Genomic DNA, 16,168 nt, shown 5'->3' with positions numbered 1-16,168 from the left:
TTCCTGACAACACGCTGCTGCATCGTCTCAAACGGCACGATGACTAACACTGAGAATATGTCTGCGTCTGACGCTCAGCCGCCAAGAAATACTCATGCATATTTGTGGAATTAGATGGTTTTTTTTTTTTTTTCACTTCTCGCCACGTTTTTCTTTATTCCTCAGGCCTGAATCACGCCGGCGTCAACCTCACAACTCGTTTTCTTCAACAGGGCTGTAAGGTCCAGGTAGCGGAAAAACAGTAGAAACAAGTGTTGACGCCAGTACTTACAATCATATTTCCCTAAAGTAGAATTCTAACTTTTATAGACACATTTTAACAATTTTATAACACCATAACATCAAAATATCATGGGAGTTTCATTCTCATAGTCCTATTTAAAAAGAACAGAAACTCACATACACGTGAAGTGAAATGTGAAATTTTTGCTTTCCATTTTTTAGGAGTATATTGTATATATTAAAATACCACTGTCATTAAATGGACGATTTTTAGTATGTTATTATATGTGTCGCTGTGCCCATCGGCGCCGGCCGAAGCCGTGATCGGCGGACGAGCATGGGTCCGGCCAAGCTAGCTCATACGTACTGTCTGGGAGTCTGTTGTTAGTTAAAAGTGATCCGCATATCATCTAAATATGGCTCGAAACAATAGGGTAATATTGCCCCGGACACTTCACTCGATTGTGTCTCCTAATAGGTGGGCAGAAGAGCCGCCAGCCAAGCTGCGCCTCTATCCATCTATTTTCCGACCTGCTTATCCTCACAAGGATCACGGGAGTGCTGCAGCCTATCCCAGCTGCCAACGGGCAGGAGACGAGGTACACCCCGAACTGGTTGCCAGCCAATCGCAAGGCACATAGAGACAAGTCACACCGAGGGGCAATTTAGAGTGTGCAATTAATGTCGCATGTTTTTGGGATGGGGGAGGAAACCAGGGTGTCGGAGAAAACCCACACAGACGGGTCCGGGATTGAACTCGGGACCTCAGAACTGTGAGGTCAACGCTTTACCAGCTGATCCATCGTGCCACCTGGATGGATGGATGGATGGATGGATGTTAAAGGTAAAGTTGAAAAATCAATTACGTTATTCCAAGGCAGCGGCACATAAAAGTAGACAAACGCTCTTCTATTCGACGGCAGAAACTATCCAATTGACTTGTGTATCCATATTTTATGACAATTTTGCTTGTCGGCGGGGTGTGAGATTTTTCGAATGCCAGAGCCTCGGTTCGATAAAGGTTCGGAATCACTGCTGTAGATTTTCATATATTGCACGGGTGTCTGGAATATGTACCTTACAATAGTCGCCGGTTCGCTGGACATGAATTGTAAAGGCAAATATGAGTTTGTTATTAAGTCTTTAAATCAGATGATATAAGTGACCTTTATGGCCAAAGCACCCACACAAACACACATGCACACAGCCACACACTTATAGCCTATTAAGGGTGAAAAGATCTATATATTGTTTTACTGCCATGAGAGTGAAAAAGCATCAAAATACAGTAGTAGGTGGATTGTTTCTCTCCCCTCAATAATGAAGCCGGTAGAGGTGGGCGGGATTTATGGCAGCCCTTCTGGCCATCGGGGTTGCCAGATGCCCTCTCGCCGGGTAGCCCGAATGGAAATTGTTTCACTTGTGTACTCTCCAACATAAAAAAAAAAAAGACACATTTTCATAGACAGCACAGCCGCACTTCAGTGTAAAAACTGCCGTATGTTAATTTTGGTGCAAGCGCAAGACTCGCTGCAAGCATTTGCCAGTTTGGCAGCTGGGGGTGTCGGCGTAATGAGGGCGTGGCCTCAGAGATGCGCTTCGCGGAGTAAGATTTTGGTCTCGGAAAGTCAGTCTGAATTTACTTCTCCTGGGACAGAGTTTGAGTTGCGGCGCAGGTGAGCTAATCCGATTTTGGTGAATTCGATCAAGGCACGTGCTGCTTGGACATGTGGGTGGTGTCAGGATTATTTCAACAGCAGGCTTCAAACCCTCTTCATCACTGTAGAAACCAATCGTTGAAGACATCATTATCGTTGTTATTCTTGTATTTCTTAAATCATCCCAAATACAGGCTAGCACACACGTAAAGGGATTATGGAGAATGTAGTTGCGGTACATAGTACAGTGAAGAAAACAAGTATTTGAACACCCTGCTATATTGCAAGTTCTCCCACTTAGAAATCATGGATGCGTCTGAAATTTTCATGTCCACTGTGAGAGAGATCATCTAAAAAGAAAATAAGTATTTGAACACCTGAGAAAACCAATGTTAATATTTGGTACAGTGGCCTTTGTTTGCAATTACAGAGGTGGAACTTTTCCTGTAGTTGTTCACCAGGTTTGCACACACTGCAGGAGGGATTTTGGCCCACTCCTCCACACAGATCTTCTCGAGATCAAACAGGTTTCTGGGCTGTCGCTGAGAAACACAGAGTTTCAGCTCCGTCTAAAGAGTTTCTATTGGGTTTAGGTCTGGAGACTGGCTAGGCCACGGTAGAACCTTGATATGGTTCTTACAGAGCCATTCCTTGGTTTTCCTGGCTATGTGCTTCGACCATTGTCATGATGAAAGACCCAGCCACGACCCATCTTCACTGCTCTGACTGAGGGAAAGAGGGTGTTCCAGAAAATCTCACAATACATGGTCGCGGTCATCCTCTCTTTAATACAGTGCAGTCATCCTTTCACAAGTGCAGAAAAAAAACACCCCCAAAGCATGATGCTACCACCCCCATGCTTCACAGTAGGGATGGTGTTCTTGGGATGGAACTCATCATTCGTCTTCCTCCAAACACAGTTAGGGGAATTATGAACAAAAAGTTCAGTTTTGATCTCATCTGACAACAAAACTTTCTCCCATGAGTCCACCGTTATCATCCAAATGGTAATTGATACATGGAGCTGAGGTGGACTTTTAAAGGCAGATTAACAGGTCTTTGAGGGTCAGAATTCTCGCTGATAGGTATTCAAATACTTATGTGCAGCACACAAATAAATCGTTAAAAAAAAAAAATCATACATTGTGATTTCTGGATTTTTATTTTTAAATTATCTCTCTCATAGTGGACATGCACCTATGATGAAAATTTCAGACCCCTCCATGGTTTCTAAGTGGGAGAACTTGCAATATATCAGGGTGTTCTAATACTTATTTTCTTCACGATAAGTCTGCAGACATATTTAAGTTGGCAGCGGTTTTTAGCAGTTTATTCTGTATTTCATAAGGGTACCCGCTAATATTATATGCTCCCGTCACGCACCAATCTCTGCGTCCTCTTTTGCAAATCGAGACACCGCCATGTGAAACTATTGTGCCACTTTTAAAGGGGATGAAAGGAGCCTCTTCGATTGGACAGGACTGAAATCAGCTGTGACGACGCCCACACCAGCACAGGTATCGCTGTCATTAAGCCGGTCCACAAATGACCAAAACTCTGTCGAGCCGGCCTCCTCGCAGAGTCGCGCCAAGCACTGCCCTGGATTTGGACTCAAGCCCATTAAATCCTCTCTCATGTAAATCACACTCACTGTGCTGCTCCACATGAAAGAAAAAGGACAGGGAGAGGTGGCAGAAAAGAGACGTCAGATGCACATCGGGGAAATCTTACCAAAAAAAAAACAATAGATATTAAGACCCTAACCCTATTGCAGAAAATATAGACGCACTAAAGTTTTAAGAAAAGCATCACAGTGCACGTAATGTGATTGTCACGTATGCAGGCAGAGGGCTTTGTTTGCATTACAAATAAATTCCTCTGCGACGTCTGACCTGATTTTGACTGGTCATATAAGCAGTGGACACACGTTCACATCATTACGTAAACGAGCAAGCAAGTGAAGGCGGCCCTTCGAGGGTGACTTGGAACACCTGAGGCCCACGCGTACGTATTAGGGATGAGGAGAAAGGGTTGGCGTTCACTGCGGGGCAACAGCCCCTCCACTGGTAATGAAGGCCTCACGTGTGTGACATAATGAGCTTGAAAGGGGATTTCTTTTGTTTGCGCTCAGTCTAGTCGTTAGAGGGATGTTTCATTTTTGTCACGCAATTATGGGAGGGAATCATATAAATGCAAGCCGACACCTGATCTTGAAACAGATTTCATCCTGACAACAGCTACTTTATTCGGTACCTTTCTACAGTGTGATGAGAGAACAAGGGAACATCATTTCTGGAGAAATTTCAGGTAACTTTGCAGGGCTGACATCTGAAATTATGTGGATTTAACTTAAATTGGCGACATTTAGAATGAGAGATTTAAAGTACAAATGGTTTGTGTTAGAAATTTGGAAGGAAATTAGTGTGTAAAACATCCATCCATCCATTTTCTTTGTCGCCTATCCTCACAAGGGTCGCGTGGAGTGCTGGAGCCTATCCCAGCTGTCAACGGGCAGGAGAAAACGTACACCCTGAACTGGTTGCCAGGCAAATCCAGTAACTTTAATACATATGTCCATCCATCTATCCATTTTCTTAGCCACTTATCCTCACAAGGGTCACGAGAGTGAGCGCGCCTATTCCAGCACTCAATGGGCCGGAGGCGGGCTACTGAACTGGTTGCCAGCCAATCGCAGGGCACATTGAGACAAACAGCGGCACTTACAATCACACCTAGGGGCAATTTAGAGCGTCCAATTAATGTTGCATGTTTTTGGAATGTGGGAGGAAACCGGAGTGCCCACCCGAAGAAAACCCAGGCAGGCACGGGGAGAACATGCAAACTCCACACAGGGATGGCTGGGACTGAACCCAGGTCCTCAGAACTGTGATGCCAACACTTTACCAGCTGAACTATCGTGCTGCCATGTGTAAAACATCCATCCATCCATTTTCTTTGGTGCTTATCCTCACGAGGGTCACAGGGAGTGCTGGAGCTTATCCCAGCTGTCAACGGGCAAAGAGGCGGGGTACACCCTGAACTGGTTGCCAGCCAATCGCAGGGTACAGAGAGACAAACAGCCGCACTCACAATCACACCTAGGGGCAATTTAGAGCATCCAATTAATGTTGCATGTTTTTGGGATGTGGGAGGAAACCGGAGTACCCGGAGAAAACCCACGCAGGCACGGGGAGAAGATGCAAACTCCATACAGGGAGGGCCGGGATCGAACCCGGGTCCTCAGAACTGTGAGGCCGTGCTGCCTGGAAACATCTCTATTTAAAAATTTCTGAATGTTTATTGGGATTGCGGTGAAGGGTTCCTAAGATGGTGTGAATAAAATGAGTACATTTTGAAATTGGAATGGTTAGAATCAGTCATGAAGTTTTTAGCATCCATTCACAGTTAACTGTTACACAACATAACGCCAACTACAGGGAATCCTCGGGCTAAGACGTTTCGACTTTACAACGGCCGTCCCCCGTCCGCCATTTTTTCTGGCTAATGCTTGTCCGTGTTTGCGCTCCGGGAGTACCTTCGCATTTTTCGCCCTTGTTTTTAGACATTATCGCCCCAAAGAAAAAAAGCTGTGTCTTTTGGCAACGCTTCTGCAGCTAAAAAGAAAACCCATTACCATGGAAACGAAACTCAAGGTCATAAAATCATAGGAGAAAGGAGAGACACCAACACGACCAAAGCTTCAATCGGTTGACCGTGGTGACAATTATTAAAGACAAAGCCCGTATTTTAGCACATGTGGACATATGTGAACTAGTAATTTAAATTAGGTACACCAGAGTACAGTGACGGTCACCACAAGAACTGTATAAAAAAAAAAGTTTTTATTTCTGAACAAGAGCGTTTACTCAATCATATGTCAATGACCTTATTTATGGCAACTTTCTTTCATTTTGACGCACCCAAAAGAGATTGTCTGCCATCTAGTGGACAACACTGATATTGAAGACATACGCCACTAAAACCACTTGACTTTTGAAAGATTTATGTACAACAACAACAAAAATATATCCAGTAGTACGAGTATCGCTTGCATTGCTTTTTTGGGGAGGGGGGGAAGAGAATAAATAAAGGAAAGCAACTACTTTATCCTTTAAAGTCCGAGAGGAGACGAAGTGCCGAGTGAATCGTTGCGTGCGTGTTTTTAAATATGAATATCTCCCAATTGTGACGCTATAATGTTATTAAGCAAAATTACTGTTGAAAAAAAATCCACTACAATTTCAGTATGGAAGACATTGTGATGAAATGAATGAAATGACACCGCAAGAGTGAGGTTATCTATTAAGTAATTATCAAAGTCTTGACTCAAAGCGTAACCAAAAATAAGTGTACAGTATAGAAAAAAAAAACATCTGATGCAAAATGTTGAGTCAGTATATTAAAAGTCTTATATTGCCAGCAGTTCTTCAGTACTACAGAAGTACCGAAAAGGAAATCCACTTGGTGTGCTTTCAACACCTATGAAAATGCAACTAAGCTCAGATGACCTTCGGCATAGATTGATTTCGCGACCCAACGTACGTGGATCATAAATGCGGGTGCAGGTACAAGATGGCCCCCGACTCCTCCAGTCTTTTTAAGGCTTCGGCTTCGTGATTGAGGTCATGGTAAGAATTCTACAAAAAAAAAAAAAAAAAAAAAAAAAAACACAAACAGACCATCAAGATTGAAACAGGCAAGGGAAAAAGTCACGCGCGTCACAAAGCAACACCGTCACACACCTTCATTGATTTCATCGTGTCGTAGCCATAGTAATGGATCGGGTGCTTGATGTTCCGAGAGTTCGGGTACCCGAAACCAGCGAGGTGGACGACGTCGCAGTAATTGAGGGCCACGAAGACGGCGAGGATTCCCGTGGTCGGATGCACCGGCTTCTGGAGGAAAAACACCTCATTTATGACTTAACAAAAAAAAAAAAAAAAAAAAACATCATTCAGAAGTCTATCCATCCATCCATTCATTTTCTTTTTGCCACTTGTCCTCATGAGGGTCATGGGGGGTGTTGGAGCCTATCCCAGCTGTCAATGGGCAGGAGGCAGGGTACACCCTGAACTGGTTGCCAGTCAATCGAGATAAACAGCCGCACGCATAATCACACCAATGGGCAATTTAATGTTGCATGTTTTCGGGATGTGGGAGGAAACCAGGAGTAAAGGAGGAGTAAACTCCACATGCAGAGGGCCGGGATTGAACCCGGGTCCTCAGAACTGTGAGGCCAACATTTTACCAGCTGAGCCAGCGTGCCGCATATGAAATGCAAACTGTTAATGTATAATTTTTTTTAAACAAATATGTCCCTACAATGAACCGTGCTACTGGATGTAATAATAGAATCAAAAGGGTTCTTGCTTTGATGATTTCATGTTTAACAAGATAAAACTTTTTTAGAAAAATAAATAAAGGGTTCTTGAAGTGGTGGCGGCATGGTGGCTCAGCTGGAAAGCTTTGGCCTCGCAGTTCTGAGATCCTCTGTGGGTTTCCTCCCACATCCCAAAACATGCAACATTATTTGGACACTCTAAATTGCCCCTAGATATGATTGCGAGTGCGACTGTTGTTTGTTTCTATGTCTCCTGGATGGAGGATTCCTACGCGAAGTCCAAATGTGCTTTTGGGCTTTAGGCACACTTGAAAAAAACTCTTTGTGCAATACTATGAAGCGGTGCTGGAGTGTTCAAGGGCACCTCTTTTCTATTCATTATGCTTTCAATGCACAACTGCGATAGGCCACCAGGTGGTGATAGAGGACAACAGAAATCGTGAGGTACTGGAACCAAGAACAAATCCATTTCTGATGAAGACAAATAAACGCCTTCCTCGATTAGATTCTTCCTTTTCCCCATTTAAGAAAAAAAAAAAACAATGGTGGGAGTTACTCGAATTTCTCATCATGCTGTTGTTCACAAACATTCAATAATTGAGCACATTTGTACGGAAGCGTATTACCGCCACATCAAAAAAAAAAAAAAAAAAAAGATTGCGTTTCACATAATTATGTGTAACATTTCACATAATTAAGTGAATCATTTCACATAATTATGTGATACGATTCACATAATTGACCCCTCCGTAGAAATAGCGCAATCCGCATCACTGACCAATCAGACGCCAGAGATCTGCATAAACCACGCCCCTTTTTTGGACCCACAGTTTTCTCAGACAACGCTGAATGGTCCAGTATAGCTTCTGTTGGCGTTTTATCGCGTATTTGGGTTCTTTAACAATAGATATGGTTAAGAGGTGTAGTCACGGAGTTTATAATAGTGACGACAGGTATCCTGAAAGGCTAGTTGGTGGAGTTCAATACGTACCCTTTCCAAAACCGAAGACCCAGTACGAAAAATGTCTTTGATGGATCAAACTTAGTGGAAGACCGCATCATCAACTGAATCCATCTAAAATCAACCGGAACAGAAGACTGAGTACAAAAAATGTCTTCGATGGCTCAAACTTTGAGGAAGACCGCATGATCAACTGAATCCATCAACCGGAACAGATATGTTTGCACGAAGGTAAGTCCTATATTTGATTTTCAATACATGTCTCATATAAATGAATTAGCAGTTCTTCGCTTGCATAACATAGCTACGTGTGAATGATTGACACACTTGATCTGTGTTGAGCGATATTTTGCGATGATCGGACTGCACAAACGTGTCCCTTTGTTCGCGGCTAATGAGCTAAGCTAAACCGGACTAGCAGTCCTAAAAGCCTTCGACGTGCACCGAGACACCAAGACTGAAGGAAGGATGTTTGAGGACACTAAAGTAGTGATTGTCGTACTCGGTCGGGAGTAGCGTAGGTTCGGCACTAATTCAAGAATAATTATTGAGGGGAGCGCGTGACGTTACACAAAGAAAACGAGAGAAACAACTCGTAATTCAAGCCTCGCCTTCTTTTCCTTCATACGGCGGTTCACAAACGGCTATACAGATACACATACAGATTCTGCACACAATTGTGATAGGTAACACGAAAATAGGAAACTGTCAATGATGGGTTATAATATATTATATTATGTGGCTTCTCGGTCTTCCTCTGACTCCGGAAAGATCTTGCGCTAATATCATGGGTTTCTCCGTCGATATGCATGTAAATACCATTGAAATACCGCTCGCTGAAATACTTGAAGCCCTGCTGTATGCTTTTCAGCAGATATTTCACTGTTAGCTAAGAATGCGAGTGAGAAATCAGCCGATAAATCGGGGCGGTTTCGCTCTATTCTTTTCTGGCTGCGCCGCCCTTTTTGCTAATTGTTTGTCTGACGTAGGCGCACGTGGCGTGACGTCACTTCAGGAGGCGTGGTTAAGTGCCCTGTACGGAGGGGTCAATTCTGTGAATCGTATCACATAATTATGTTTAACGTTTCACATAATTATGTGATATTTACACATATTTATGTGAAACGATTCACATAATTATGTGAAACACGACTTTTTGAACCCTTTTACTGACCAAAAAAAAAGCAGTACAACCTCTCCCCGAAGAACCAAGTATTAAAGATGTCCTTACATAATTTGGAGATGAGTACTTTAATGTTGAGGGTCTAATCGAGAAAGAACAATTTTTAGTTATGTTGATTTCAGTTTTTATATGTAACTTTATATTAATATAACCCCCTTTTTTATTTTAAATACACACACCAAAAAAAAACTATCAGGACAAGAATGGCCTCAACAAAACCAACAACAGTGTTTGCTCAAATTCTGCAAATTTGACTAGTTACTGGAATTGTAGTGAATGATTAAAGCAGCTATCGATCTGTTTTCTTGTCGACTTGCCTTACGATAACAATATAGAGCTGGATGTGATGCATCCACCATCCAACAAGAGTACTCTCTGTGCACATTTAGTCTTAGACTTTCAGAACGCTAACACCGAACGGTCAGATGAGAGGTCAAGTATACATAACGGTTATCAACCGAGATGAATTCATGGGATACGTGTGAGGACAGCAAACATGCGAGCTAATCTCAGCGTCTAACGAGGAAGTTCAGCCATCAGAAAAGTTTCTCTTGGGAGTCGAAGAAAGTGGCCAGCAAAAACCGTCTAAACAACAGCAGGCGCAACAGAGAGATTAGGAAGGAAGGGGTGGGGGTGAGGGAGGGGGCTGTTTTAGCAGAACGGACGTCTTCAGGAAAACATGAGATGAAAGACGCCAAAAAAAAAAAAAGTATGGGGACAACCGATAAACCACACGAGCGACCAATCAATGTGTCTTTTTGCAGGCTGTTCAGAATAGCAACACAAGGATGTCAACAATATCGCATATTTGGTTACTCTTTGCATCTGAGATGCTTAAAGTGTATGGAATGTGTCATTTCTAACGGAAATTATCTTATCTAGACGAAAATATATGTTCAACTGTTCCATAAAATGCTTATCCTGTTCAATGTTTTTACCCAAAAAATATAACCGTTAATAACTTAAAATCCACGAACTTTGACCTAGTTTCTCTCGCCTGCAAAAGAAAATGGAGACAGACAACAGTTGCACTCAGATTCACACCTACGGGCAATTTAGTTTCTCCAATGAATGTTGAGTGTTTTTGGGATGTGGGAGGAAAACCGGAGAGCCCAGAGAAAATCCACACAGGCACGGGAGAGAATATGCAGACGCTACACAGGCAGAGCCAGGATTAGAACCCCGTCCTCAGAAATGTGAGGCCAACGCGCTTCAGCTGCCAAAAAAAGTTTATATTTTACTTTAAAAAGGATGCCAACAGACAGTTTCACACTGGAATGACTCGTTTTCATTTCATTCAAATCAATGTACTGTTCCATGAGCAATCATGAAAGCCACGATGACAAGTAAAATCAAATTGTCTAGGTTTCAATTACGTATATTTCATGGTTAGCACACATAAAAAAATTTGACAACTCAATAAAACGAGTTTCTCTTAACCATTTTCTCTTTGCTACTTCACATCCATGAAACTCACCACAGGCACCTCCTGTTAATGGGTTAATGTCATGTTGCCTCCTATATTTAAAATGCAGAATTCACTTTTTGTGCACTGTAATGGCTGCGTTTTCATCCTGCATCAGGCTGCACCAAGGTACAATTTTAAAATGACACAACATCTCATCATGCACTTTCTACTTTGGCTTCAGACCAGACTTTTCCCAGTCGGAAAAGAGAAAATCTCGTCCCGTTTAACAATTTTTTTCTTCAATTATTTACATACTCCGACAGTCATTGCATCTTAAAACAACAGCATTTATTTTTTAACTTTCTGCATTAATATCAAAAGTAAACATAAGCAGCATGTCTAGCTGGTCTTTGCTCTACGTTGCCCAGACTGTGTTGCAAACTAAAGCAGCGGTGGTGGACGCTGTCATTATAAAATATATTGATGGGCTTTGTAAGTACTATAACATTTGTAATTATGACTGTACATCTTTAAGAGCAGGGGATGTAACGTAAACTAGGAAGAAAAAAAAAAAGTGTGGCAGAGCAGCGTCGTTGTCAGAGAAACTTTCGTGTGCTGCCTAAAAGAAACCAGTGGCTTCTTGTTGTCATTTTTTACAGTACATATGTGAATTGTGCCATTGTATGTAACACTCAGTCATTCCTCACTCATTCAATCACATTGCGAAATGCCACAAACTGAATACCTTTCAATTTGCATTTATTATTATTTTTTTATTGTGCACGCGCAATGCAGAATATCTGCGAAGAAACTCGCGATCGACTGGACGCATTCAGCACCCCCGATCTAAACTATAACGGCTAATGTAGCCTCACTTCACTGTGTGACCAAAGCCACGCCCCCCGATGTGCATGAGCATGATTTTGAAAACGAGTGACAGACAAGGAACCTGGATTTAAAACTTATTGTAAAACCCCAAAATCCTTTAATACGTGGGGCTAAACTGCCAACAAGCGATTCATGTATTGGTCACCCACCCAAAAAAGAAAAGGAAAAATGAATCTAAATATCCAAGGTGCTGAACCACGACCATTCCGAGGGGGGTTATGGTATCAAGTCATCAAGTCATCCTAGACCTAGCCCAAATTATATATATATATATATATATATATATATATATATATATATTTTTTTTTTTTTTTTTAGAAACACTGTATACCTTTCCTTTAAACTTTAAAAGACGACCTTCTCGGAATAGATAGTTTTGGACTTTTGAGGTACCGTGGGATGAGGGAAAAAAAAAAAGTAATGAGTTCAGACATGTTTGTTGTTTTTTTTTGGTAGTAGTCTCCAAAGGACAGCATGTCAATGATTATCTGTGCTCACAATGGAGAATCACTTCCACGTGGGCCGGACAGTAAAATTCCTCCCTTCTTGTGCTCTCTTTTTTTTCATTCCCTATATTATCGAGTTTGACATTTGGACAGTCCGAAGCTAATATGGACCTTCGGACTCGCGACGACCCGCTTCCGACAACCTCTAGCGATGACTCGGCATTGTTAACTTGAAGCAAAACTAAAGTTTTTTTCCTACCCTCCACCCCCACTGACATCTAATACTGTCGTCCCATTTGAGGCGTCTGTCAGGAATGCATTCGTCTCCGTTTAATGAATTAAATAAAATCGCTCTAAAGCTTTATCATGTTTATTTAATCAGGATAATGTCAGAAGAAGAAAAAAAGTCACTGAGTAAATGGCCGCACAGTTATGAACTTATCTTTATTTTTGTTCTTGGCAAGGGACCAAAGTAGGATATCACGGGAGCCAGGGTAATAGGGGAATGTGGATTTTAGCATGTAATATTTGTAAAATGCATATTTAGACAAGCACACGGCCCATGTAAGAACGAGCTGAGCACGTGTCTTGCCCAGAGATGCATCTGGAAAGCAGTTTTAACAAAAGCGTCGACTTCGAAAGGATGACGAATCAGCTGACATTCTGCGTGTACGAGCGTGGCGTGGCCGGTGCCAGAGTTCTGTGTAGTTTGGACACGGGCCTGGGGAGCCTTGGTGAGTGGGCTGCACACCATCGCCGCTGTAAGCTAAGAGCAGAGCGCGGAGCACATGTCTGGGTTTTTGGAGATGGGTGTGAACACACACTGCGAGGATCATGTGGCTTTCTACAAGGGCCTGCAATGCGCGAGATGAAGAGCTGGCGGTGGCGGCGAGTATATACACCAATGTGGGGTTTTCGGTCGGGTGGTCGTCTGTTGGCCAGGGAAGGAGAACTATCTGCAAACAGTAGTCAAGACTGATGGATGAGATTTATTACTTGAGGGCTGGAAATTTGGAAGGCAGAAGTGCTTGCATAATAAGGCCATTTAGTCGGTTTTAATTAAACTCTCGGGTTTTTGCTCTTGCCGCAAGCTTGTTTGGCCAGGTGGTACTCGGGACGGGTCATTGCCAAAATTTCCCTGAGCAACATAATGGGGAAAACGGCAGTGCAGTACGGAGGGGGAAAACTACGCCCACAGTTGCGCCTTTGCTTGTACTTTACATTGCAAACTAGTTGGGTCTAACTGAACAGCACCTTTGCAAAGAAGATGACATCAAGTCGTGAATTCAGTGGACATTTCCGGCCTGTCAATCACTCGTACAATAATAGCCAATCAGATAACTGCATTGTCTTAACCCCTGGCTTGACACGCCCCTGCCGCAATGTTGTCCTGCAAGCAATGCTGGTTGTCAGTAGCATGCGCTTGGAAAAGTTAATGTTATGAAGAAAATGGTCCTCAGATGCGCTTGGGGTGCAATTCTGATGAAAGATATCCTGCTAGGTTAAAAGGGGCCTGCTTGATTTCTTTTCCAAAGCCTAAAACACAGTTGACGAAGTGTCTACGATGGATTAAGGCTCGCGGAAGAGCGCACGTACAACTAAATCTGCATAATATCAACAAACACAAGGCCGTATGTTCGAAGGTAAGTGAGGGAGAAGTATCTTCTCTGAGTTTGATTGAATTATTATCAGTGCTTTATCCATTGCAGGAGAACAAATTTCACTTTGTTAGTGTATCACTGACCTGCTGAACGAAGTGTGTAATGTTTTATGCCAAAGAGTCGAGTTAGTGATACGTAAATGCGCCACGTCATGCAAGAGAAATGTCTATTTGCATCACATTGGACTTTTAAGACAGAGCACTGTTCCATTACGAGCCAAGTCAAATGAATACACTCAGTTATTTGCATAATGCACACATGACTACAATGATATTATTCATGATCTTTCGATGTAAAAAGTACTCACCCTGCTTAACATGCGCAGCACGACTCCACTATTTTATCCTGTTGTATTTCAATATGAAGTTTGTCAGGCGGCAAACTTTTTTTTTTTTTTTTTTCCCCATCGATCGCCAACATTTCGCTGTAACTCTGACATTGCGTCTTGCTTTGTCCAAAATCTTAATTCCGTGTACATATCCTTGCGTGAAATAGTTGAGACCTCTCTGTAGAACTCTCTTGGACAAGTCTGAAGCATTTGGCAGAAAAAATACCGCAATATTATCTGGAATACGCGATAGAGAATCGACTTCAAACATGTTATGTTCAATCGCTATTTTGAAAGCTTGTGGGACGTGGGTAAGGGGGCAGAGCTTAAGGTCGCCATCGGAAAGGTCCATTGTCTCAGCTCCATCAAGATCAATCCACGGACTCTTGCACAAAAATCACCTAAAATCGCCGTATCAGCATCATAACAAAAGTATAAAAACATATAACCCAACAGAGGTGAAATACCTGCGGTGTGCGTGCTGAAGCGAGACACAACAACCCAAAATCATATCATTAGACAAGTCAGCGTGACTGTCTGGTCGCAAGTATTACAACAGCTGTTGGACAGCAACAAAATCCGTTCAAATCCGGCCTTGCAGGTTCTTCCCGTGTCTCCGTGGGTTTTCCCCGGGTACTCCAGTTTCCTCCCACATCAACTTTCATGGTAGGATAATTGAAGACTTTAAAGTGCCTGTTGGTGTGGATGTTTGTTTATTTAAATGTGATTGGCTGGCGACCAGTTCAGGTTGCACCCTGGGTCTCGCCCAGAGTCAATTGGGATAAGCTACCAGCACACCCACCAACCTCGTGAGGATCAGCGGTATGGAAAACGGATGAATATAGTTGCGTCCCCACTCTGTTACTACTTCTCAGGATGGGATATGTGATTGGTGGAACATCCCATTTAAAAAAACAAAAAAAACAAGGCATATCCATAATGGTAAAGCTTTAAAGTTTCAGAGGTACTTTAAGCGTATATCCATTTACTTTACTTCACGGTATCAAACCTCAAAGCCAGTTTTGCTAAATGTGATTAGGACTATGTCATTCACTCTGACAAATGATTATGATTGTCACAATAAGGATCTCATAATGCACATTTTAATTAAAGTTTACAAACCTATTAATAGGTTTGGACCAGAAAAAGGTGAGGAAGCAAGACAAATTATGCTATGAAATGTGTTTACAGCTCATACTAAAATGGGAATGAGCAGGATACACAAAAAAAATACTAATATGGACCATCACCAAAACTGCAACTTCATAAACACATTTTTTTTCGATCTGCGCCAAATGTTTTTCCCTTCCTTCTTTGGCCCATGCCTTACCACTCCCAAAAAGTTTTGTGGTAATCATTTGAGGGTTTTTTTTTTTTTTGGGTAATAATTGAAGTTTAAAACTCGACAACACCACAACATTAACAGTCTACAGGCACAAGTTGTGCCTCTGTTTTCGCCCTTCTAGCTTGGTGCTGCTCCTAAACGCAGTTTTCTCCTTCCGGAACGCTCCATAAAGTTTGTGCAGATGGCACAGAGCTCTAGTCGGCCAAGGCCGTTTCTCGCCTTGAGGATCGCTTGCCTTCCCAGAGCTTGCTCTTCTTAGCCGCCATCCACTTATTTGGACTGCAGTGCAAAAAGGATAACCACCTCTCATTCTTGAACGAAAAAGGGACCGTGGAAAGGGTAACAAGGCAGAAACCAAAAAGAAAAAGCACATAAAGCTCACAGGAGATTGAAGAGGTCATTATGGAGAAAAGTGTTTCAAAGTCCAGACTTATAAGCCAAAGAGGGAGGAGAGGTCCAAGTTTTCAAGTGAAAACAGATCAAGGGCTCACTGCAAAAATGCCCCTGCGTCATGTTTTCTCTTTGTCGCCACTGAGATGGCTTCAGAGTTTCCTACGTGATTTTTTTCCCCTTTTTGTTCCTTGCACTGTCAAATTACAAAAGAACAACAACAAACGTTTGAGAAGACTGTGGTGGTTGTTTCAGTCAACTATATTTTGGCCTTCCATTAAAAGCGAATTACTCCATTTGTCAGAATTTGAATGCTGATGCCTTGAAGTAAAAGGCT

At 42.4% G+C, this 16,168-nt stretch overlaps 1 protein-coding gene across 16 annotated transcripts in view; it reads right to left on the bottom strand.

Annotated features, from left to right (window-relative positions):
- st3gal4 (ST3 beta-galactoside alpha-2,3-sialyltransferase 4) overlaps positions 1-16,168 on the bottom strand; it is a 110,685-nt gene that overhangs the window by 74,481 nt on the left and 20,036 nt on the right. For 5 of the 16 annotated variants that reach the window (XR_009796213.1, XR_009796212.1, XR_009796215.1 and 2 more), the window contains 2 exons: positions 6,623-6,772; positions 6,423-6,517 (listed from right to left, as the gene is read on the bottom strand). Coding sequence is in view for 9 of the 16 variants with exons in the window: in XM_061828426.1 (XP_061684410.1) it covers positions 12,759-13,063 (305 nt within the window). In the remaining 7 variants the exon portion in view is untranslated. The other 11 variants (XM_061828426.1, XM_061828421.1, XR_009796216.1 and 8 more) reach the window with 10 other exon arrangements.

This window comes from Syngnathoides biaculeatus, chromosome 8 (assembly GCF_019802595.1).
Source record: "Syngnathoides biaculeatus isolate LvHL_M chromosome 8, ASM1980259v1, whole genome shotgun sequence".
NCBI classification, from domain to species: Eukaryota; Metazoa; Chordata; class Actinopteri; order Syngnathiformes; family Syngnathidae; genus Syngnathoides; species Syngnathoides biaculeatus.
The sequence above is the reverse complement of the archived record's forward strand: the minus strand, read 5'-3'. Positions and strand labels throughout refer to the sequence as shown.